General features: G+C 40.4%; 3 protein-coding genes across 5 annotated transcripts; all 3 read right to left on the bottom strand.

Moving 5' to 3' along the window:
• Positions 1–3,339: 3,339 nt before the first annotated feature.
• On the bottom strand, positions 3,340–6,170 carry LOC122874790 (E3 ubiquitin-protein ligase TRIM21-like). Of its 2 annotated transcripts, XM_044193143.1 has the most exons (3): positions 5,966–6,077; positions 5,796–5,853; positions 3,340–5,385 (listed from the first exon to the last, which is right to left on the bottom strand). In XM_044193143.1, the coding sequence occupies exon 3, from the start codon at positions 5,374–5,376 to the stop codon at positions 3,730–3,732; it is 1,647 nt and encodes a 548-aa protein (XP_044049078.1). In that variant the 5' UTR covers positions 5,377–5,385; positions 5,796–5,853; positions 5,966–6,077; the 3' UTR covers positions 3,340–3,729. The 2 variants fall into 2 exon arrangements, with proteins under 2 accessions (XP_044049078.1, XP_044049079.1); XM_044193144.1 differs by lacking the exon at positions 5,796–5,853 and having other exon boundaries at positions 5,966–6,170.
• Positions 6,171–8,878: 2,708 nt separating this feature from the next.
• Positions 8,879–13,642, bottom strand: LOC122874792 (E3 ubiquitin-protein ligase TRIM21-like). The gene is made up of 2 exons (XM_044193145.1): positions 13,500–13,642; positions 8,879–12,913 (listed from the first exon to the last, which is right to left on the bottom strand). Exon 2 carries the CDS (start codon positions 12,902–12,904, stop codon positions 11,261–11,263), a length of 1,644 nt encoding a protein of 547 aa, XP_044049080.1. The 5' UTR covers positions 12,905–12,913; positions 13,500–13,642; the 3' UTR covers positions 8,879–11,260.
• Positions 13,643–16,111: 2,469 nt separating this feature from the next.
• On the bottom strand, positions 16,112–22,839 carry LOC122874793 (zinc-binding protein A33-like). 2 transcript variants are annotated; one of them, XM_044193146.1, is made up of 3 exons: positions 22,691–22,812; positions 18,299–18,460; positions 16,112–18,155 (listed from the first exon to the last, which is right to left on the bottom strand). In XM_044193146.1, exon 3 carries the CDS (start codon positions 18,144–18,146, stop codon positions 16,503–16,505), a length of 1,644 nt encoding a protein of 547 aa, XP_044049081.1. In that variant the 5' UTR covers positions 18,147–18,155; positions 18,299–18,460; positions 22,691–22,812; the 3' UTR covers positions 16,112–16,502. The 2 variants fall into 2 exon arrangements, with proteins under 2 accessions (XP_044049081.1, XP_044049083.1); XM_044193148.1 differs by lacking the exon at positions 18,299–18,460 and having other exon boundaries at positions 22,691–22,839.
• Positions 22,840–24,241: the final 1,402 nt, after the last annotated feature.

Genomic DNA, 24,241 nt, shown 5'->3' with positions numbered 1-24,241 from the left:
CTTTGGAGAGAAATTAAAGGTGGGGTATGTGATTCTAATCCAATTCACGTCTTTTTGTCGAATTCAGCGAATATCTGATATCACAGTGTTTGCACACAGCCCTGGCTCTGGAAATGTGAAATAAACAAAGTGGCTCGGACCGAGCCACCCAACACTATTCCAGCCATGATTTGTGTGTCAGGTAACGTTAAATGTCTTGTCCACGGACATTCAGCTTACCTTTTACATTACCAAGATCTGCTATTGTTGTGATGTCAGCTGTAGTAGCAGGAGAGTTGTGAGTATCGCTGTCTGGAGCTGGTAGCTACCGTTAGTTATATTACTTGCCGTGACGTTGTTCACTCTATATCATGGTATTTGTCACGGTATTGGCTATGGTATTCTCCAGAATTGCATACCCCACCTTTAAGACCTTCCATTTTTTGATTCTTCTGTACCTGATGATGAGCCAGTTAGGGCTTATTATATTGTATATTTCTAAATTTAATAATAAAGTAGAAATTTCAACAGGAGAAAATTCAGTTACAGTGTTTTTGGACTCAGCATCTGGACAAAATAAATGTGTGTGTGTGTGTGTGTTTTCACACTAATGGTAGCACCTGTCAAATTATTCTGATTGAAAAATTTTGCTTATTACTGTATTCGTTTTTCTTTTTTTAAATTTCCATTTAATTTATTCATTCCTCCCTTGTCTTGAGTCTTAATTTAGCATGTACCCTATTTTCAGGGAAAGTAGACTGACTTCATAAATTGTATTGTCGCTTTTGTTTTCCATTAACTGTGATCAGACGGAGAAGCTTATCCAGCAGACTGGTGATTGCAGCAGTTTCCAGACAGTCAGAAACTAAACCGTGTTCATTCTGAACTGTTGCGGTAACCCATTCGGGACAGAAATGTGTTTCTGAGATGTTCAGGAATAAAGACGCACCTGCAGGCAGACAATAAGAAACCTGGATATGGTTATGATAATGTATAGAGGGAGCGGAATAGGCAGGATTCTCATGTTCCAGGTAAACACCATATCCCAAATAAGGTAAACACGAGGACAAAATAAGGATATTAAAGGTTTTATTGGTACCATTTTAATGTAGAAGAATATTTTTTTTTAAAAATACATCCACAGAGCTTTTAGAAAGTTGCGAACTCTGAGAACTCAGAAATTGAGTGACACTCAGGAAGACTCCTTCCTGAGGGCAGGGCTTAAGCAACACAGAGTAGTTTAAATTTCTGAGTTCTCAGACCATTTTCACAATTGAGAATGACTTCCGGATGGGAGATGAAACGTCTTGTTTCTGAAAACAGTGTCCAGATGACTACGACTGAAACCTTTTCTACTACGCTAACACTAACGCTAGCGAACGTCAACTTTACTGTGGGTTTTAATAGCATCCCTACAATGTACTGTACTCTTTGATTGGATTCAAATGTAAATATTTACCTAATGTCTTATAGTGTAAGGATGATTGAAATGTCATTTTACGGTACGTGTTGTAATATAGGGCCCCTAAAATTATTAAATGATGGTGAAAAAGGGTTACCTAAAGCTAGCTAGCCATATCCTAAGATTACTATAGATAACGTTACATGAAACACCACCACACAAAGTAAACTAAATCTGTAGCTAATATATAGCTATATGTTGCAAAATTAATTCATTACTCTATCACGAAAAATTCATCACTTGATATGACTGAGTCTGAGTCTCACTCCACTCGACCATGAAATATGCAGGTTGTGCAACGAACTGACAACCACTGGACTGGAAGGGGAGAGGGGGAGTTCGCCATCTAGTGGATGGATGTTATCAATATTATCAATAGCATCTTTAATGTGCACGTAAACATACTCAATGACAGCTTAACTAAAAAACTAAAAAAGCTAAAAATGTGTATTCATTGTGTATTTGGTATCAGTGTTATTTATTGTTCATAATACTGTTGTGAATCAGTTCCACCACAAACCTCACAAATGTCGCTGATAAGTTGGATTACTCTTTTTTGAGGAGCTATCATATTTTGTTTTTACTGGTTAAAAGTACTTATTGTGACATTTCCCTTTCAATGGCAATGACTGATGCTAATGTTGTAGCTGTTTCAGGCGGCCTTAGATCTTTTATACTATTGAGAAAGTTAAATGCATCATATTGTCGCTGTTGATTGGAAAACTTAGACCAGTTTTTTGGGGGTCACGTCATCAGATGAGATGGTGGATTACATGAAGTCCCTCTACGGGTTTAGAATATTTTTTAGATTATGTAAAAAAAGCATATTTGAATCAACAAGCATTTGTTGTTTCAAATTACAAGATTACGCAACAACAGTGATATGAGTTTATTTACTGTTGAATGTAAAATGTGAATCTGCAAAGTAAACAGCAAATCCAGCTGTTAGACAGATGTAGTGGAGTAAAAAGTACAATATTTCCCCCTTAGATGTAGTGGTGGAAAAGTAAAAAGCTTCCAAAAATGGAAATCCTCCAGTAAAGTTTGGCAGCCTGATCTTTGTACTTTTGTACGTAAGTAAATGTACTTTGTTACTTCCTGCCTCTGCCAATGTGCCATTGTGACTGTAACCATGTCAGTATGTATCTGTTCCAAACAGTCTGTGATCCATCACAGCAACTAATCCCTCTGCACTTCACTGCTGTTCTCCAAAGTGCTGAGCAGCTTTTCTCTGTCTGAAAGATTTCTCTCAGATTACATTAGAAGGAGGGAAATCAGAGTTTTGAGCTGAGATGGAGAATCCTTCTGATTGGGCCACAGCAGTAGATTAATGGGCTTCTCTGTGAGTCTCCCTCATTATAAGTAGTTGAAGTACAATACTTTTTAACTTAAAGTCTTCTTAAGTGATAGCAAAGTTTCTGATTTTAGAATGAGCTCAAAAAACTACAAAACACACAAAAAAAGACAATAGACAGAGTACTTGTACCAATTAGACCCAGATTTCATTGTGCTCCTGCATTCATGTGATCTGCTTCAGCATCAGACTGTGTAGTTATTTATGAAGAGCATGTCCTCTTGTGGCCACAGGCTGCAGTTTGTTATGAACTCAACTAGAGGGCGTCCTCAGATGTCACTTGTTCTCTCCAAACTAGCAGCACTGGTTTAGTGTTCATATCAGCTGCTCAAACACACCTCAGACCTTAAACAACACTACATTATCTCACACTACCAACTGCCTCAGATGTGATGGGGTGTCGGAGCTCGTCAGCTCAAGTCAGTCTGAGAACAGCTGATGGTGTTTTTAATCACATGATTTGGTGGCCATTAGAAACTCCATCAGCTGTTTTTCAGCTTTGACATCAATCCAAAACAATAACTTAATCAGACGCAATAAAAACTTGATTTTGCTTTTGTTTATTTAAAAAGAAAAAGAGAAAAACAAATGACTTTTGTCATAAACTGCTCTTCAGTAATTTGTGCCAGTATGCAACACTTTTTATATATACAATAATTAAAATTACACAATGGAACCCAGACTTTTAGGAACGTGCAACTGCTTCTTATCGCTGTGCACCTTGTTGTTGATGATTTAACATTCTTGAAAGCAGGTAATGCAGTTATTAGAATATATTAGGTTACATTAGATCAATCAATCAGTCATCAGTTGATTAATCAGTATCAGAAAAACAAATCGGAATCTGAAAAAAACAATGTATACACAGTCACCAGTAAATATACATTTATTACATTAAATGATAGTGAATCTTTCTGTAAATCAAATGGTTGTTCTACTCTGAGTGACTGACAGGAGAGATGATCAGAGGGGCAGAGTTTTTACCACCATAGTTAAGACTGGGACCGAAGTATGGGTAGAGTTTCTCAGTGAAGCAGCAGCCAGTAAAGGAGTAGATCAGAGCTGCAGCATCAGCATCATAAAAGGAGACCAGACCCTCCTCATAATCCACAAACACCCCCACCGTCTCAGGCTGAGACTTCAGAGAGAGACAGACTGCAGGGCCAGCAAGAGCTTCATACTCAATTTCATTCCTCAAACATATCATCCAATAACCATCCTGAGGGTTCGCTGTGATTTTTCCCTTCCTGTTGACCGACTCTCTGACCACTCCTAAATCCCAGTCAGTCTTCCCTTTAACCTGAACCTCGTAATAAAATCTTCCTGAAGAGAAACTCTGCTTTGCTAAGACACTAGTACAATAAGAAAATCTGTCTGGGTTGTCTGGGAGATTCTTCTTCACATCACTATCATGCACTCTTTTTCCATCATCAGACAGGATGAGATAGGGATTTGCTGTATCGGGATCGAGTGTCACATCCACTGCGTACTGCTGGACCCTCTTCAGCTCAACCTCAGCGAGCAGCTTCTTCATCTGTTTACTGAGCGTCTCCTCCAGCTGATTCACGGCTCTCACCACAGTCCCCTCATATGAAGGTGGACGGACGCTGACTTCTGTCCAGTCCTTGGTGGGTGGAGCAGCGTTCAGGGACGGGAGGCTTTGGAGGAGGTGGAGGTGGTCTTCAGAGCGTGAGAGCTGCTCCAGCTCAGAGCTTCTCTTCTTCAGCTCAGAGATTTCCTGTTCCAGCTCTTGGATGAAGCCTTCAGCCTGTTTCTCTGTCTTTCTCTGCTTCTCTCTGAGCGTGTCGATGAGCTCGGCCTGGCTTCTCTCAACAGACTCCTTCAGTGCGGTGAAGACCTGAACACCACCTGCTATCTCTCTGTCTGCATCTTCCTTACTGAGCTCCACTGAGCGTTTGATCTCCTGAATCTTCAGTCGTCTCTTGTGGATCAGCTGCTGAGTTTCAGCCTCTGTCTTCCCCAGCTCGGCCTTCTTATCTTCATATTCTTCTTTCAGAGGAACAACATCATGTGTCTTGTGGTCTAAAACAGTGCAGAGCATGCAGACACACGTCTGGTCGGTCTTACAGAACAGCTCCAGCAGTTTATCGTGCTTCGTACACATCCTGCCTTCCAGGTTCTCCACGGGGTCGATCATCTGATGTCTTTTCAGGCCTGACATTGTCAGATGAGGCTCCAGGTGAGTCTCACAGTAGGAGGCCAGACACACCAGGCAGGACTTCAGGGCCTTCAGTTTGGTTCCAGTGCAGACGTCACAGGGAACTTCTCCTGGTTTGGCAACGTGCTGCTCTGAGCTGCTGCTGCTGGCTTTCTGTTGAGCTGACTGTCTGAACTGAGCAGCCATCTCAGAGATGAAGGTATTGACCCGCAGCTCAGGTCGTGTGTTGAAAACCTTTTTACAGTTGGGACACTGACACGGGACATTAATATTCCAGTGTTCAGTGATGCAGGTTTTACAGAAGTTGTGTCCACATGGTGTGCTGACTGGATTAGTGAACACATCCAGACAGATGGAGCACAGAAACTGATCTTCAGTCAGCAGACAGCTGGCAGCAGACATATCTACACTCTGAGGACAAAAGTGTGAAAAAATAAAACTGTAGAAGTAGATCAGGGTTAACTTACTCCCACAGGCTGGGGCGATGGTATAATGTTGTAATATTAAGGTACAGTCAAGAGAAACTGTGTGAATATTATGTTATTTCATGTTCCTTTTTGTGGAACTTTACATTGCAGTGCCAGCTCAGCTAGCGTTAGTGTTGTTGTTATATGGAAGCCGATGATTTAGCCTCTGGAATCAATGGCCAACAGGGCTTCCTGTGTAGCCAAGGGCCAAGATTTCCTCTTCTGTGCATCTGTCATTGTTTACAGTCCGATTAGCAATCTCAGGAAACTAGAAAGCTACCAATACCAAAATCTTGTCCCTTGGCTACATATTCTGTAATCATATACAGATATCTATTTATAGAGCTTAGGTACCTGTAGGCCCTGCCGGCACGGCTCCGTGAGCAGGAGAACTCGGTTAACATAGCATGCACTGAGGAATTTTTATATGGTAGAACAGATGTAACAAAGTCAGACTCTGGTTTTAACTAAACTGACCAAACATGTAGTCAGTGCATTTTGGCTTTGTAGGGCAGTGTACTCACCAGTGTTTGGCAGAGCTTCTGCTGTTTTGTTGAGAAAAACCTGATGGATTCAGCTGAATGTTTCTTTAGAGAGAAACAGAGAGACTTGTCTCGACTGCAGCTGTGCTGTCGCTCAGACCAACTTTCACTTTCATTTGAGGAAATGTGACGTTGCAGCTCTCCTCTGTCAGTGCTGCTCCTCCTCTCAGTGTAGCTCTGGAAGTGAGCTTTTATTGCCTCCTTGGGAAACACGTTGACATAGCTTTGGAACAAGATGAGTTTTTACTTTTTGTTTCTTCTACTTTTTCTACAATGGAAGTATCCAGCAGCCAAAAGAACATAGGCTACAATTACAAATAGACAACATCACAAAAGAGGTCAGTGCAAGATATTCAGGAATACACTGTAAAGAAACTGGGCCACAAATAGGCTTCTCTGTGATTTTGAGGTCTCGAAAGTAGTGAAGTGAAATACTTATTTCAAAGAACTCTTAGGTGAAATTAAAATGGGATATTTTAGAAAAAGCTCCTCAGTTACAGAGAGTAGTAGGCCTTAATTACTTTCCCCCACTGGAAAATCCATAGTGTGTCTAAGGAAACACAGGGGATCACTTTTATTTCCATGCATGATTTAAAAAATCTCAAATCTCTGCTTTCAAGGCTCAAGTTAAATCTTAATGGCGTTAAGTCTCAAGTCGTCTTTTTTAATTTAGTTTTTCACTAAGAGAGTCAGAGCTGAGTTGGTTAGATATTAGTTATAGATCAGCTATCTGTGTTGGAAAGGCCATCAGTGACACCTCGTGGATCAAAATGGGAGTTGCACAAAAACAGCATCTTCTTTCTCAGTCAGTCACTGCAGCAGCAGGAGAGGAGTGGACAGTTTTTTGTGTGGACTAGTTTATTGTTGTGTGTTCATGAGAGCAATGTAAACGTTGACATTTTACCCGTAATAGACATTTCCTGTTTGATGTGCAGTTTATTGCACCAGTTTACTGTTCATTGTTTTTGGATAATTGTCATGATGCAGCAGCTGATTAGCAGACCCAATTTTGCAGCAGGTTTGTATCACTCATTAGCTGCAAAACTGGCATTTTTCTGCTATTATTTAGTTCCAGTGTTACTTAAATGTACATATTTTGAACTCTGGATCATTAGTCTACAGTGGTGTGAAAAGGTGTTTGCCCCCTTCCTGATTTCTTTTCTTTTTTTTTTTTGCATGTTTGTCACACTTAAATGTTTCAGATCATCAAACAAATTTAAATATTAGTCAAAGATAACACAAGTAAACACAAAATGTAGTTTTTAAATGAAGGTTGTTATTAAGGGAAAACAAAATCCAAACCTTCATGGCCATGTGTGAAAAAGTGATTGCCCCCTAAACCTAATAACTGGTTGGGCCACCCTTAGCAGCAACAACTGCAATCAAGCGTTTGCGATAACTTGCAATGAGTCTTTTACAGCGCTGTGGAGGAATTTTGGCCCACTCATCTTTGCAGAATTGTTGTAATTCTGCCACATTGGAGGGTTTTCGAGCATGAACTGCCTTGTTAAGATCATTCCACAGCATCTCAATAGGATTCAGGTCAGGACTTTGACTAGGCCACTCCAAAGTCTTCATTTTGTTCTTCTTCAGCCATTCAGAGGTGGATTTGCTGGTGTGTTTTGGATCATTGTCCTGCTGCAGAACCCAAGTTTGCTTCAGCTAGAGGTCACGAACAGATTCTCCTTCAAGAGTTTTTGGTAGACAGCAGAATTCATGGTTCCGTTTATCACAGCAAGTCTTCCAGGTCCTGAAGCAGCAAAACAGCCCCAGACTATCACACTACGACCACCATATTTTACTGTTGGTATGATGTTCTTTTTCTGAAATGCAGTGTTACTTTTATGCCAGATGTAATGGGGCACACACCTTCCAAAAAGTTCAACTTTTGTCTCATCAGTCCACAGAGTATTTTCCCAAAAGTCTTGGGGATCATCAAGATGTTTTCTGGCAAAAATGAGACGAGCCTTTATGTTCTTTTTGCTCAGCAGTGGTTTTCGTCTTGGAACTCTGCCATGCAGGCCATTTTCTCTTTCTTATGGTGGAGTCATGAACACTGACCTTAACTGAGGCAAGTGAGGCCTGCAGTTCTTTGGATGTCGTTGTGGGGTCTCTGAATGGCTGAAGAAGAACAAAATGAAGACTTTGGAGTGGCCTAGTGGAGATAAGTTGAGCAACTGTTTGCGAATGTTTATTCAACATCTGTTGCATAATAGCCGAACCTTATATGGATTCAGATGTGAATTTGATACAGCATTCTAGTGAGGCTGACAGACGAAGAACTTTGGAGTGGCCTAGTCAAAGTCCTGACCTGAATCCTATTGAGATGCTGTGGCATGACCTTAAAAAGGCAGTTCATGCTCGAAAACCCTCCAATGTGGCTGAATTACAACAATTCTGCAAAGATGAGTGGGCCAAAATTCCTCCACAGCGCTGTAAAAGACTCACTGCAAGTTATCGCAAACTCTTGATTGCAGTTGTTGCTGCTAAGGGTGGCCCAACCAGTTATTAGGTTTAGGGGGCAATCACTTTTTCACACAGGGCCATGTAGGTTTGGATTTTGTTTCCCCTTAATAATAACAACCTTCATTTAAAAACTGCATTTTGTGTTTACTTGTCTTATCTCTGACTAATATTTAAATTTGTTTGATGATCTGAAACATTTAAGTGTGACAAACATGCAAAAACATAAGGAATCAGGAAGGGGGCAAACACTTTTGCACACCACTGTATATACATATATATATGAAATGTATGAAAATAAATGTCCTGACATAGTGACAGGATCAATCAGGATCTAATGGTAATTATTGTTCTGTGTTTTTCTAAACAGCAGACCGCACACCGTTACACATAGATGAAGTTTAACAGTGAAACCATTTGTAACATAGCGGCCGTCCTCAGGAGTCCTGAGCTCTGTCAGAGCTGCATGGAAGTTTTTATTTTCAGCAGAAAATCAGATGGTGTGTTTTTTCCACCTCAAAGATAGTACGTTTAAAAAGGAATTGCTGTTCTACTGCCACTAATCAGTATGAGAGAAAAACATCAGACAATTAGAATAAACATCATTATATCACTTATTTTCCACAGTTCTGTAGTTGAAATCAAATTTCAATTTTCCTGGGAAAAATTCAGGAAGTAATCAATTTAAAATCATGGGAATCCTTCAACTCTACTACAAAATGACAGCGAAACAGTTGAGTGGTAGATATGCAAAAACATACTGTATATTGGGTCAGTAGGTTTAAAGTTTAACTTCTTTTATGATTTGGCGCTATATAAATAAAACTGAATAGGCTATAAAACTCCTTTTACAGACCCCAGAACAATCCCACCATCAGTCAGTTGAGCTCAGTCAGTTGATCTTGATTTCTTAACCATTTCACATCACATCAGAAACCTGTATTTTTTTCCTCACTCACACATGTAAGAGTTGTCTAACTTTTTTTTCTGGACCATGTGGTTTCCTCACAGTCAGAGACAGGGTGACGGCAGGCAAGGACACAGTTATGAATACACAAATCCAAACAGTCAAGAAAGTTACTTAAACAAAAATCTTTAGAGCTTCAAGACTGTTTTTTATATGGATACGAAATCATGCAAATAAGCGGTGGGTGTGACAGCTGCCAGGGTCTTGATAGCCAACAATGCTGCAATAGTTACCACAGAATAATAGGGATTAAGTACAGTTAAATTGTGGCAGAACTATCACATGGCTGAAGACATGTTGAGGAAGTGATAAATATCCATTTTACTAATACTGGAACAACAAAGTGAAGCGTTACAAATTTGGTGCTTTTATACAAAGTGAAAGTTGGGATATGTAGTGCATGTTGTTTTGGTATGTCTCTTCCCCTTAAAATGAATGTGAAACAGACATTTAAAAGCCTATTTGCAAAAACAAATTCTCCTGGGGGGGCATGTCCCTGGACCCCCTACATGAGTGGAGATCTCAACCCCCCCCAATGTTCAACCCAAAGTTTCGCCCTTGCCTCCTACACAGACTCAGACACGAACATTTTGAATACTTGAATAAATCTGGAAAACATCAAATCAAGCGAAACAAAGAAAAAAAGAACAATTCCAATGATTATGCACTCAGCAAACACCTGAGGAAAGGAAGGGGCGTCCTTCCAAGATATTTATACCAGCCTATACTCATCAATACATAAACCAAGCCAAGAAGACACTGACACATTCCTAAGCAAAACTGATATACCACAACTTACTGAAGACTAAGCAAATGCACTTGAGGAACCGTATACAATAACAGATTTCCACAATGCATTCAAACTCATGCCTAACAATAAATCACCAGGACCTGATGGCTGCTGAGTTCTGCAAACACTTTTAAAATACTCCAGCTCCTGTTTTCCACAGATTAGCTGAAATAAAACAAAAATCCAAACTTCCCATAGACATGAACACTGCTGCGATCTCTCTTTTACTGAAACACGATGAAGACCCCACCTCCCCATCAAGCTATCGCCCTTATCTCTCATCAACACAGACACAAAAATACATAACTAAGCCTTAGCATCACGAATCGAAACAGTTTCTCCATCTATCATCCACTCAGACCAAACTGGCTTTATTAAAGGAAGACACTCATCTAATAACCTACACAGACTATTTAACTTAATCCATTACACATCTCACACAAATTTACCAACAGCCATAGTCTCATTGGATGCAGAAAAGGCATTTGTTAAATTTTTATTTTCTACACTGAAGAAATTTGGTTTTGGTGAATCATTTATCCCCTGGGTGTGGGGAGGGCTGGACAATATGGCTTACAAATAATATCTCGATATTTTTAGGCTGTGCCGCAATATAAGATATATATCTTGATATACACATTTTGTCTAAAATAACCGTAAAATGCTCAAATAGTGCAATCATATGATGATCTTGTCATTTGTGCCAGTATGCAACAGTTATATATACAATGATCACAAAATTAAAGCTTTTGAATTTGTCAGCTAGACATTTAAAAAGCGTGCAAAGACATTTTATTTCTGAATAGTGTTGAAGGCAGGTAATGCAGTTATGAGAATAAAGTAGACTACATTAGATAATATCAATCAGTGTAGTAAAATTGGTGTGTTGTGGTAATAAGTAGCAATGTGGCACATCAAAGAAAAACATTTACAGAAAAACCTGCATTGATCAGAATCTGAAAAAAACAACCAGTGTATACACCGTACATCATCAATACATATACATTTATCACAGTAAATGATAGTGAATCTTTCTGTAGAAAATCAAATGTTTGTTCTACTCAGTGTGATTCACAGCAGAGATGATCAGAGGGGCAGAGTTTTTACCACCAGCCTTAATACAAGGACCAAAGTATGGGTAGAGTTTCTCAGTGAAGCAGCAGCCAGTAAGGGAGCAGATAAGAGCTGTAGCATCAATGTCATAAAAGGAGACCAGACCCTCCTCATAATCCACAAACACCCCCACCGTCTCAGGCTGAGACTTCAGAGAGAGACGGACTGAAGGGTCAGTACAAGCATTATACTCATTGTCATTCCTCAAACATATCATCCAGTAACCATTCTGAGGATTCAGTGTAATTTGTCCCTTCCTGTTTATCGACTGTCTGGCTACTCCTAAAGTCCACTTAGGCTTCCCTTTAACCTGAACCTCGTAATAAAATCTTCCTGAAGAGAAACTCTGCTTTGCTAAGACATTAACACAAGTATCAAATCTCTCTGGGTTGTCTGGGAGATTCTTCTTTACATCACCGTGTTTAACTTGTTTTCCATCATCAGACAGGATGAGTTCAGGATGTGCTGTATCAGGATTGAGTGTCACAGCCACTGCGTACTGCTGGACCCTCTTCAGCTCGGCCTCAAACAGCTTCCGCATCTGTTTACTAAGCGTCACCTCCAGCTGAGCCACAGCTCTCACCACAGTCCCCTCATATGAAGGTGGACAGACACTGACTTCTGTCCAATCCATGGTGGGTGGAGCACCGTTCAGGGACGGGAGGCTTTGGAGGAGTTGGAGGTGGTCTTCAGAGCGTGAGAGCTGCTCCAGCTCAGAGCTTCTCTTCTTCAGCTCAGAGATTTCCTGTTCCAGCTCTTGGATGAAGCCTTTAGCCTGTTTCTCTGTCTTTATCTGCTTCTCTCTGATCGTGTCGATGAGCTCGGCCTGGCTTCTCTCAACAGACTCCTTTAGAGCGGTGAAGACCTGAACACCACCTGCTATCTCTCTGTCTGCATCTTCCTTACTGAGCTCCACTGAGCGTTTGATCTCCTGAATCTTCAGTCGTCTCTTGTGGATCAGCTGCTGAGTTTCAGCCTCTGTCTTCTCCAGCTCGGCCTTCTTTTCTTCATATTCTTCTTTCAGAGGAACAACATCATGTGTCTTGTGGTCTGAAACAGTGCAGAGCATGCAGACACACGTCTGGTCGGTCTTACAGAACAGCTCCAGCAGTTTATCGTGCTTCGTACACATCCTGCCTTCCAGGTTCTCCACGGGGTCGATCAGCTGATGTCTTTTCAGACGTGAAGCTGTCAGATGAGGCTCCAGGTGAGTCTCACAGTAGGAGGCCAGACACACCAGGCAGGACTTCAGGGCCTTCAGTTTGGTTCCAGTGCAGACGTCACAGGGAACTTCTCCTGGTTTGGCAACGTGTTGCTCTGAGCTGCTGCTGCTGGCTTTCTGTTGAGCTGACTGTCTGAACTGAGCAGCCATCTCAGAGATGAAGGTATTGACCCGCAGCTCAGGTCGTGTGTTGAAAACCTCTTTACAGTTGGGACACTGACACGGGACATTAATATTCCAGTGTTCAGTGATGCAGGTTTTACAGAAGTTGTGTCCACATGGTATGGCGACTGGATCAGTAAACACATCCAGACAGATGGAGCACAGAAACTGATCTTCAGTCAGCAGACAGCTGGCAGCAGACATATCTACACTCTGAGGACAAAAGTGTGAAACAACAAAACTGTAATGACATATCTTTTGATTATTCGTTTAATAAAATCAAACAATGATTAGTGGAATAAAAGTTAAGTCCTCCTGAATTCTGTTGTTATGTTGCACCCAGCTGAGGGACACATTTACTAAGAAAATGAGCTGTGGTTGTTAATTAATTTGCAGCTTCAATCTGCAAGTATTCAGAATCTGATTTACTAAGACAGCTCATTACACAGTCAGGTGTTTTTCTTCAATGTCACTAAGTAAATGCTGATTCATGACGACAGCGCGGAGGTGCGGGCGTGTTTATTTGTGCTTTAGAAAGAACCGCTGTGAAACAATCAGAGAAAATAACTAAAACGTTTCATTTCTCTGATTCACCAGATTTCTCCTACCAGCGCTCCCTCTCCTTATTCAATCTCTATGTCTTCTCTCTCTCAAACAAATGTACACAACTAAAGCTTCGTGGTATCGCTATTGTTCAGCATGGACTGCAAGCCGGACACAGACGTCGAAGCTGGGTACACGAAATAAACCAGGCGAGGACACACCTGGGAGAGGAGCATAGTTTGGGCCGTGTACTCACCAGTGTTTGGCAGAGCTTCTGCTGTTTTGTTGAGAAAAACCTGATGGATTCAGCTGAATGTTTCTTTAGAGAGAAACAGAGAGACTTGTCTCGACTGCAGCTGTGCTGTCACTCAGACCAACTTTCACTTTCATTTGAGGAAATGTGACGTTGCAGCTCTCCTCTGTCAGTGCTGCTCCTCCTCTCAGTGTAGCTCTGGAAGTGAGCTTTTATTGCCTCCTTGGGAAACACCTTGTCATAGCTTTGGAACAAGATGAGTTTTTACTTTTTGTTTCTTCTTCTTTTTCTACAATGGAAGTGTCCAGCAGCCAAAAGAACATACAATTACAAATAGACAACATCACAAAAGAGGTCAGAGCAAGATATTCAAGAACATACTGTAAAGAAACACTGTGATGGAAAACTTTTGTCACTGGGCCACAAGTAGGCTTCTCTGTGATTTTGAGGTCTCGAAAGTAGTGAAGCAAAATACTTATTTCAAAGAACTCTTAGGTGAAATTAAAATGGGATATTTTAGAAAAAGCTCCTCAGTTACAGAGAGTAGTAGGCCTTAATTACTTTCCCCCACTGGAAAATCCATAGTGTGTCTAAGGAAACACAGGGGATCACTTTTATTTCCATGCATGATTTAAAAAATCTCAAATCTCTGCTTTCAGGGCTCAAGTTAAAACTTAATGGCGTTAAGTCTCAAGTCGTCTTTTTTAATTTAGTTTTTCACTAAGAGAGAGTCAGAGCTGAGTTGGTTAGATATTAGTTATAGATCAGCTATCTGTGTTGGAAAGGCCGTCAGTGACACCTCGTGGATCAAAATGGGAGTTGCACAAAAACAGCATCTTCTTTCTCAGTCAGTCACTGCAGCAGCAGGAGAGGAGTGGATGGTTAATGGACAGTTTTTTGTGTGGACTAGTTTATTGTTGTGTGTTCATGAAAGCAATGTAAATGCTGACATTTTACCCGTAATAAACATTTCCTGTTTGACAAATTAAGTAATCATTTTAAAATCACAAGAATCCTTCAGCTCTACTACAAAATGACAGCAAAACAGTTGAGTGGTAGATATGCAAAAACATACTGTATATTGGGTCAGTCGGTTTAAAGCTGAACTTCTGTTATGATTTGGTGCTATATAAATAAAACGACCTTTTACAGACCCCACAACAATCCCACCATCGGTCCAAAGTTGAGCTCAGTCTTTGATCTTTAATTTTTTTTTACCTTTTCACAAATGAGCAACCTGTATTTCTTCTCGCTCTGTTGGGTCAAGATAAGAACAACAAATAAATTCTGGTTAAAAGTAAAAGTACTTATTGTTAAGTTTCCCTTTCAATGGCAATGACTGATGCTAATGTTGTAGCTGTTTCAGGCGGCCTTAGATCTGAGTACTTTTTATACTATTGAGAAAGTTAAATGCATCATATTGTCGCTGTTGATTGGAAAACTTAGACCAGTTTTTTGGGGGTCATGTCATCAGATGAGATGGTGGATTACATGAAGTCCCTCTACGGGTTTAGAATATTTTTTAGATTATCTAAAAAAAGCATATTTGAAACAACAAGCATTTGTTGTTTCAAATTACAAGATTACACAACAACAGTGATATGAGTTTATTTCCTGTTGAATGTAAAATGTGAATCTGCAAAGTAAACAGCAAATCCAGCTGTTAAACCGATGTAGTGGAGTAAAAAGTACAATATTTCCCCCTTAGATGTAGTGGTGGAAAAGTAAAAAGCTTCCAAAAATGGAAATCCTCCAGTAAAGTTTGGCAGCCTGATCTTTGTACTTTTGTACGTAAGTAAATGTGCTTTGTTACCTCCTGCCTCTGCCAATGTGCCATTGTGACTGTAACCGTGTCAGTATGTATCTGTTCCAAACAGTCTGTGATCCATCACAGCAACTAATCCCTCTGCACTTCACTGCTGTTCTCCAAAGTGCTGAGCAGCTTTTCTCTGTCTGAAAGATTTCTCTCAGATTACATTAGAAGGAGGGAAATCAGAGTTTTGAGCTGAGATGGAGAATCCTTCTGATTGGGCCACAGCAGTAGATTAATGGGCTTCTCTGTGAGTCTCCTCATTATAAGTAGTTGAAGTACAATACTTTTTAACTTAAAGTCTTCTTAAGTGATAGCAAAGTTTCTGATTTTAGAATGAGCTCAAAAAACTACAAAACACACAAAAAAAGACAATAGACAGAGTACTTGTACCAATTAGACCCAGATTTCATTGTGCTCCTGCATTCATGTGATCTGCTTCAGCATCAGACTGTGTAGTTATTTATGAAGAGCATGTCCTCTTGTGGCCACAGGCTGCAGTTTGTTATGAACTCAACTAGAGGGCGTCCTCAGATGTCACTTGTTCTCTCCAAACTAGCAGCACTGGTTTAGTGTTCATATCAGCTGCTCAAACACACCTCAGACCTTAAACAACACTACATTATCTCACACTACCAACTGCCTCAGATGTGATGGGGTGTCGGAGCTCGTCAGCTCAAGTCAGTCTGAGAACAGCTGATGGTGTTTTTAATCACGTGATTTGGTGGCCATTAGAAACTGCATCAGCTGTTTTTCAGCTTTGACATCAATCCAAAACAATAACTTAATCAGACACAATAAAAACTTGATTTTGCTTTTGTTTATTTAAAAAGAAAAAGAGAAAAACAAATGACTTTTGTCATAAACTGCTCTTCAGTAATTTGTGCCAGTATGCAACACTTTTTATATATACAATAATTAAAATTACACAATGGAACCCAGACTTTTAAGGAACGTGCAACTGCTTCTTATCGCTGTGCACCTTGTTGTTGATGATTTAACATTCTTGAAAGCAGGTAATGCAGTTATTAGAATATATTAGGTTACATTAGATCAATCAGTCAGTCATCAGTTGATTAATCAGTATCAGAAAAACAGATCAGAATCTGAAAAGAACAATGTATACACAGTCACCAGTAAATATACATTTATTACATTAAATGATAGTGAATCTTTCTGTAAATCAAATGGTTGTTCTACTCTGAGTGACTGACAGGAGAGATGATCAGAGGGGCAGAGTTTTTACCACCATAGTTAAGACTGGGACCGAAGTATGGGTAGAGTTTCTCAGTGAAGCAGCAGCCAGTAAAGGAGTAGATCAGAGCTGCAGCATCAGCGTCATAAAAGGAGACCAGACCCTCCTCATAATCCACAAACACCCCCACCGTCTCAGGCTGAGACTTCAGAGAGAGACGGACTGCAGGGCCAGCAAGAGCTTCATACTCAATTTCATTCCTCAAACATATCGTCCAGTAACCATCCTGAGGGTTCGCTGTGATTTTTCCCTTCCTGTTGGCCGACTCTCTGACCACTCCTAAATCCCAGTCAGTCTTCCCTTTAACCTGAACCTCGAAATAAAATCTTCCTGAAGAGAAACTCTGCTTTGCTAAGACACTAGTACAATAAGAAAATCTGTCTGGGTTGTCTGGGAGATTCTTCTTCACATCACTATCATGCACTCTTTTTCCATCATCAGACAGGATGAGATAGGGATTTGCTGTATCGGGATCGAGTGTCACATCCACTGCGTACTGCTGGACCCTCTTCAGCTCGGCCTCAAACAGGTTCTTCATCTGTTTACTGAGCGTCTCCTCCACCCGAGCCACAGCTTTCCTCACAGTCCCCTCATATGAAGGTGGACGGACGCTGACTTCTGTCCAGTCCTTGGTGGGTGGAGCAGCGTTCAGGGATGGGAGGCTTTGGAGGAGGTGGAGATGGTCTTCAGAGCGTGAGAGCTGCTCCAGCTCAGAGATTCTCTTCTTCAGCTCAGAGATTTCCTGTTCCAGCTCTTCGATGAAGCCTTCAGCCTGTTTCTCTGTCTTTCTCTGCTTCTCTCTGATCGTGTCGATGAGCTCGGCCTGGCTTCTCTCAACAGACTCCTTCAGAGCGGTGAAGACCTGAACACCACCTGCTATCTCTCTGTCTGCATCTTCCTTACTGAGCTCCACTGAGCGTTTGATCTCCTGAATCTTCAGTCGTCTCTCCTGGATCAGCTGCTGAGTTTCAGTCTCTATCTTCCCCAGCTCGGCCTTCTTACCTTCAATTTCTCCTTTCAGAGAAGCAACATCATGTGTCTTGTGGTCTAAAACAGTGCAGAGCAAGCAGACACACGTCTGGTCGGTCTTACAGAACAGCTCCAGCAGTTTATCGTGCTTCGTACACATCCTGCCTTCCGGGTTCTCCACGGGGTCGATCAGCTGATGTCTTTTCAGACGTGAAGCTGTCAGATGAGGCTCCAGGTGAGTCTCACAGTAGGAGGCCAGACACACCAGGCAGGACTTCAGGGCCTTCAGTTTGGTTCCAGTGCAGACGTCACAGGGAACTTCTCCTGGTTTGGCAACGTGTTGCTCTGACCTGCTGCTGCTGGCTTTCTGTTGAGCTGACTGTCTGAACTGAGCAGCCATCTCAGAGATGAAGGTGTTGACCCACAGCTCAGGTTGTGTGTTGAAAACCTGTTTACAGTCGGGACACTGACACGGGACATTAATATTCCAGTGTTCAGTGATGCAGGTTTTACAGAAGTTGTGTCCACATGGTATGGTGACTGGATCAGTGAACACATGCAGACAGATGGAGCACAGAAACTGATCTTCAGTCAGCAGACAGCTGGCAGCAGACATATCTACACTCTGAGGACAAAAGTGTGAAAAAATTTAATTATAATTACATTTCTTTTAAGTATGTGTTTTAAAAAAATCTAACTTAGTAGCCTAATTAGTGGAATATAAGGACAGATATTTTGAATTCTGGATGAAGGAACAGGTTAACCAACCTTCAACCAACTCACAAGGATTGAGACCTGTTCGGTGCTCTTAGATTAGGACATCGGGAAAGACTTCAGAGGTAATATCCAAAGTATTTTGGAGCACACGAACTTAAGGCAACCAAGTTTATTGAATGACTAATGTTTCGATGCCAGGTGAGTCTTCACAGGCTGGACAAATAGGGAGGATACAAAAAACTGCATTCAGGCAGGGTTCACACTTATACAGTATTAGAAAAGAGAAAAGAAAGAGTTAGATAAATGAACACCCACACGTTTTTGGGAGGTGAGATCAGAAACGCAGTATTAAAACACTGGCACGTCTTGCGAACAGACGCTGCCATGAAAGATATTTGTTCGAAAGGTCTCGCTCTTCTTGGGCTCTACAGATGCAGTAATTGTGTTCACTTTAACATCAAATCTTTCATCATTTGTAACTCTGCACATGTAATATATATCCTGAACAGAGTTGGAATTTTCTTGTTTTAACCGGCAGTGTGTAACTGCATCTGAAAAATAATAACACAAGATCTACAATATTCAAACAATAGGCTATTTTATTTCACAAGGTAAATATTTAAACTCTTAAGGAAAAATATTGATATTCTCTCCCTCTCTCTCAAACACACACACAGTAGGTGTAGCGCTACTTGTTTAAGTACCGGAGTGCACTTGTACGATGTACGTGCATGCATGCAAGCACACGGTTAAGTTGTGGCTCGTTTCGAAAGTTATGTGACCGCTGTTCCTACGGTGGCAAGTTCACATACAATTGTCAACTATAACTGACGACTGACTTTATGAATAGTTGCATCATGTTGAGAATATTATGCAGCAGTCAGCCAAACATCTAGGTAAGTAGTTTTAGGTGATACCATGGATGTAGTAGGTTGTAATTAGCAGCAGTAAGCAGTAATTTACAGGCGAGTGAACACAACTAGTTTTTGTTTTGAATGATTTCATTTACATACTTGTGCCGAGCAAATGAAGCTGCACTGGAAACATCCATTCTGAGGAAAAGTTGGTCAAGCTCATCTAATAAGCTAGGCTATGAAAATGTGGATTTTCATCTCTACAAGTTAACATTGGCTAGCTACAGACTGCTGCTTAAAGGCTACCGGCAGCTACTGGCAACTTTTAAGGTGGAATGTTTTCTTGCATGTTACTCAATGCAGGAGTTGATCAATCAATACACCTTAAATGTCAATATGACAACTTTTGCCATTCCATTTGTTTTTACTGGCTCTCTTGCATGATGCATATGCTTTGGTGATGATTGGATCATCAAGCGCAAAAAAAAAATGTATATGAATTTCAACTGGACTATGCGAACTGTGAATATTCTATTTCCTCACTTGGAGAAAAGTGAAGTGAAACAAGCAGACTCGTGATTCAATCTGCGTTGTGGAATGTCACAAATCGCTCTGTTATGCTGCTTTTATTTACCCGCCACCGTGGCTGCTAGGTTGAGCAAGTTCACCCGCCACTACACAAAATCACCCGCATTTGTAGGTCTGTGTAGGTCAAACTAAACACCCTCTCAAACAAAGAATAGCTGAACACAAGACTGCCATCCGCACTAAAAATATGGACTACGCAATCGCAGGTCACTATGTTCAGTGTAATCACAGTTCTCCTGCGTCCCTCAAATTATGTGGGATTGAAAAAATTATACCACCCCCTAGAGGTGGAGCTATTATCAACAGACTGCTATGTAGAGAAGCTTTCTGGATCAATGAACTTAACGCTGTTGAACCATCAGGACTTCAGGATCTAAGTCTGACTTGTTTCTTGTAGCCTTAAGCCAAGCCTTACTTGTTTTTATTATGTCATTAATAGGATGTGTGTTTACACTGTAGATGTTATGCCATACATCTCCTACAGGTCTCCCTTTTTATTAGTTGATAATATACAACTTTTCTAAATGCTGCCCACTCTTCTAGTTTATGCTGAGGAGTTCCTCATTGTGGGACTTATATCTTGGATATTTATAGCGTTTTGATACTAGCTACCTATTATTGTCACTTATATTATGATACATTTTAAAGGACTTGCTTATCGATGTGATGTCATTTATGGGTGTTTATTTATTTAACTCTTTCTTTTCCGAATGAAGCCTGGTTGCTGAAACCACCTAGCAGCAAGCCACCTGATAGGACACCCACCTGTCCCTCAAAACGGCCACGTCATTAATTATGCAAAACTTTAAGCCTTAATATAATTAAAACGGGTGAGTTATAAAACAATTCACCGCCCTCACAGTTGTCATGAACGAGGAAATAAGCTATAGAAACCAAAACCGTTTTTCGTACCAGTCTGTAAATATTTCTGCTGTAAAGTTGAGCATCTTAACATGGGGCTTTGTGGGGACTGACTCGCTTTTGGAGCCAGCCTCAAATGGCCATTCGAGGAACTACAGTTTTTGGCACTTTCACGTTGGCTTCATTTTTCAGCCCCGGAGGTTGCCGCTTGGTGTGTTCCAATATACTTTTTACCTCTGAAGTCACAAAACCTATCATGAATTCTGTTGTTATATTGCTCCCAGCTGAGGGGACAAACACACACAAATATGAGCTGTGGTTGTCACTGAATTTGCGTCTATTCAGCGTCTGATTATTGAGACAGCTCATTACGCAGTCAGGTCCTGGACTTTGCTGCGAGTGAAGCAGAGCTCAGATGTGCAGTTCAGCGGTGGTATTTCTATGAGATCACCAAGCTCTGAAAATAAGTGACAACATGGAGATTTTCATTCCAAAACATTTAGTTTGGCTGCCTGGGGAAAATGACTATTTCTCTAAAATAAGAGAAACCGAAGACACACAAAAACCTACAGAAGCCACTGATACGGTGGAGAGAGAGAGAGAGAAAGATATACTGTTGATATGTATGTTAATATTAGCGGTGGAAAGTAACTAAGTACTGTACTAAGTGCTATTTTGAGGTACTTGTAATTTACTTAAGTACATCCATTTTCTGCTACTTCATACTTCTACTCTACTTGTACTTTTTACTTCACTACATTAACTTAATACCCTTAGTTACTAGTTACTTTGCAGATTCAGATTAATAATACAAAATATAATCAATGTATTATTATCAGTTAAGATAAGACTTTATTGAACCTGGGGAGAAATTCACAAGCTACCCAGCAATATAAAGAGTAATTAAAATCAGCCCCACCTGTACCAGCTGCAACATTAAAGTGTTTTAAACATGAATGCATCAGTAATTATAATCCAATAATATAATACATAAAATTCTGAAATGGGGCATTCTGCATGATGAGTACTTTGAGTATATTTTGATGTCAATACTTTTGTACATTTGTAAAATATCTGAGTCCGTAGATTTTATTCTGCAGAAGAATAGATGAGATTAGATACAAAATTTGTTCTTCATCTCCAGCTACTTCTGTAAGATCAGCAGTGCAACATTCATATGCTGAATCCCATTTAGTCTCTGTTCTTACAAATTTTGAAACTCTCTCTCTCGAAACATTGTCTAAGCTAGTGCTAACTTCAATTCACACATTAAAGAATATAATAATACTGCTACCATGCTGCTTGTATTGTTATTATTAGAGTGAAAGGCTAAGTATTTTTAATTCGAATTTAATATTGAATTTAACACATTTATTACATTCACTGTCAAAGTTCAGGTACAATGTTATGTCGAAGTAGTCCCAATCGTATGCATACTGCATGCAACAGTACGTACAGTGGTGTGAAAAAGTGTATGCCCCCTTCCTGATTTCTTATGTTTTTGCATATTTGTCACACTTGAATGTTTCAGATCATCAATTTAAATATTAGTCAAAGATAACACAAGTAAACACAAAATGCAGTTATTAAATGAAGGTTGTTATTATTATTAAGGGCATTTAAAAACTGCATTTTGTGTTTACTTGTGTTATCTTTGACTAATATTTAAATTGATGATTTGAAACATTCAAGTGTGACAAACATGCAAAAACATAAGAAATCACAAAGGGGGCATACACTTTTTCACACCACTGTACTTTGTACGGGCAGCTGCAGTACGTACTACAAGTAAAAAGAAAGAGTTTGCGATTGGGAGCGCAGGGCCTGTCTGAGCAGAGCTGAGCAGGTTTAATACCGGAAACAGGTCGCAAAAACTTGTAAATCAGCTGAAGCTCCTGCTCGCTGTGACCGCATCCTGTCTGACCTGAACTAGCCGGAGTGCAGTGACTGTGGTTTGGTTCTCACCTCTGTGTTGTAGCTCCAGCTAAATGTACATGTTGCTTTTATAGAAAATGACACATTTCTATGGCCGAATATTTTTATATGGTAGAACAGATGTAACAAAGTCAGACTCTGGTTTTAACTAAACTGACCAAACATGTAGTCAGTGCATTTTGGCTTTGTAGGGCCGTGTACTCACCAGTGTTTGGCAGAGCTTCTGCTGTTTTGTTGAGAAAAACCTGATGGACTCAGCTGAATGTTTCTGTAGAGAGAAACAGAGAGACTTGTCTCGACTGCAGCTGTGCTGTCGCTCAGACCAACTTTCACTTTCATTTGAGGAAATGTGGCGTTGCAGCTCTCCTCTGTCAGTGCTGCTCCTCCTCTCAGTGTAGCTCTGGAAGTGAGCTTTTATTGCCTCCTTGGGAAACACCTTGACATAGCTTTGGAACAAGATGCGTTTTAACTTTTTGTTTCTTCTACTTTTTCTACAATGGAAGTATACTTTTAGAAAAAGTTAGAGGCCTAAATTACTTTCCACTACTGAAAAATCCATAGTGTGTCTAAGGAAACACAGGGGAACACTTTTATTTCCATGCATGATTTTGAAAATCTAGTGTATACATTTAGAAATCTTGGGGATTTACAGTTTATTGCACTCATGCATTCATGTAGTTTGTTTCAGCATCTCATTGATGACAGTTATTTATAAAGAGCATGCGTCCGTTTGCAGTTTGTTATGAGCTCCACCAGAGGGTGTCCTCAGCTGGCATTTATTCTCTACAAACTCTGGTTTAGGGTTCATTTCACCTGCTCAAACTAAACATAACAGCTTTACATTACATTAAATTAACTTATACTCTATACATCATTTGACATTAGATAACAGTCTCACTCCATCTTCCATTCAGGTTCGATCTCTCTCTTCCCAAACTCATACATACATCATGCTTGTGTTTGACAGATGAATCATTAAGACGTGTTGGCCACCTGCTGCAGGTTTTGTTCTTGTTATAATAAGCTGTTATGTGTTGGGAGTCACTGACAGCCTGACACTCAGGTTGATGTCATTACACAGGATGGCATGCAGCAGGATGCAAAAAGATAAGTGGATGTTTGGATGGATGGAGTAAAAAAAATGTAGTATACACTTTTATTATAAAGTCTGTAATGTCTATTTCCTATTTACTTATGAAATATCGAGTGGATTTGTCCCCAGGTTACTCTGAGTCAACTTTAAAGGGAAAACTCGGCATGTTTAATGTGGATGTCCAGTCAGTGTTGATGGTAAATGTAGTCAGTTGAGGCAATACATTTCTCAGTGAGTGCTATATTGACAGGGAAAACTGAACTGAACTGAAGGAAGAACTACAGGCTACTCCAGCTTGGATTTCCAGTCTCTGCCTGCAGTGGGGAAGTTTTTGGTTTAGAAGGGGTTATTGTGGTGATATTCACGGTAGAAGTGCAGCTAGACTCGATTAGCTTTGTTGTTATACGGAAACACACTGGGTGAGTGCAGGGCCGGCCCTAGACTTTTGGGGGCCCTAAGCAGGATTTGGTACACATAATGCACAAATAAGCATGTAAAGACATGTGGGACCTATTAGCAGCAACACAGTACAGTAATACAGTAAATACAGTATTTTTCTATTACCCCCAAATCATATGATTGGTCCTTCTCAGGGACTTTTGCTTGATCTGGTTAAAGTTCGATGCATATTTTAGTGTAATCGTCTCATTGGAAAGGGCTGAG

This window comes from Siniperca chuatsi, linkage group LG4, assembly GCF_020085105.1.
Source record: "Siniperca chuatsi isolate FFG_IHB_CAS linkage group LG4, ASM2008510v1, whole genome shotgun sequence".
In the NCBI taxonomy this organism is placed as follows: domain Eukaryota; kingdom Metazoa; phylum Chordata; class Actinopteri; order Centrarchiformes; family Sinipercidae; genus Siniperca; species Siniperca chuatsi.
This window is presented reverse-complemented; position numbering and strand designations above follow the sequence as displayed.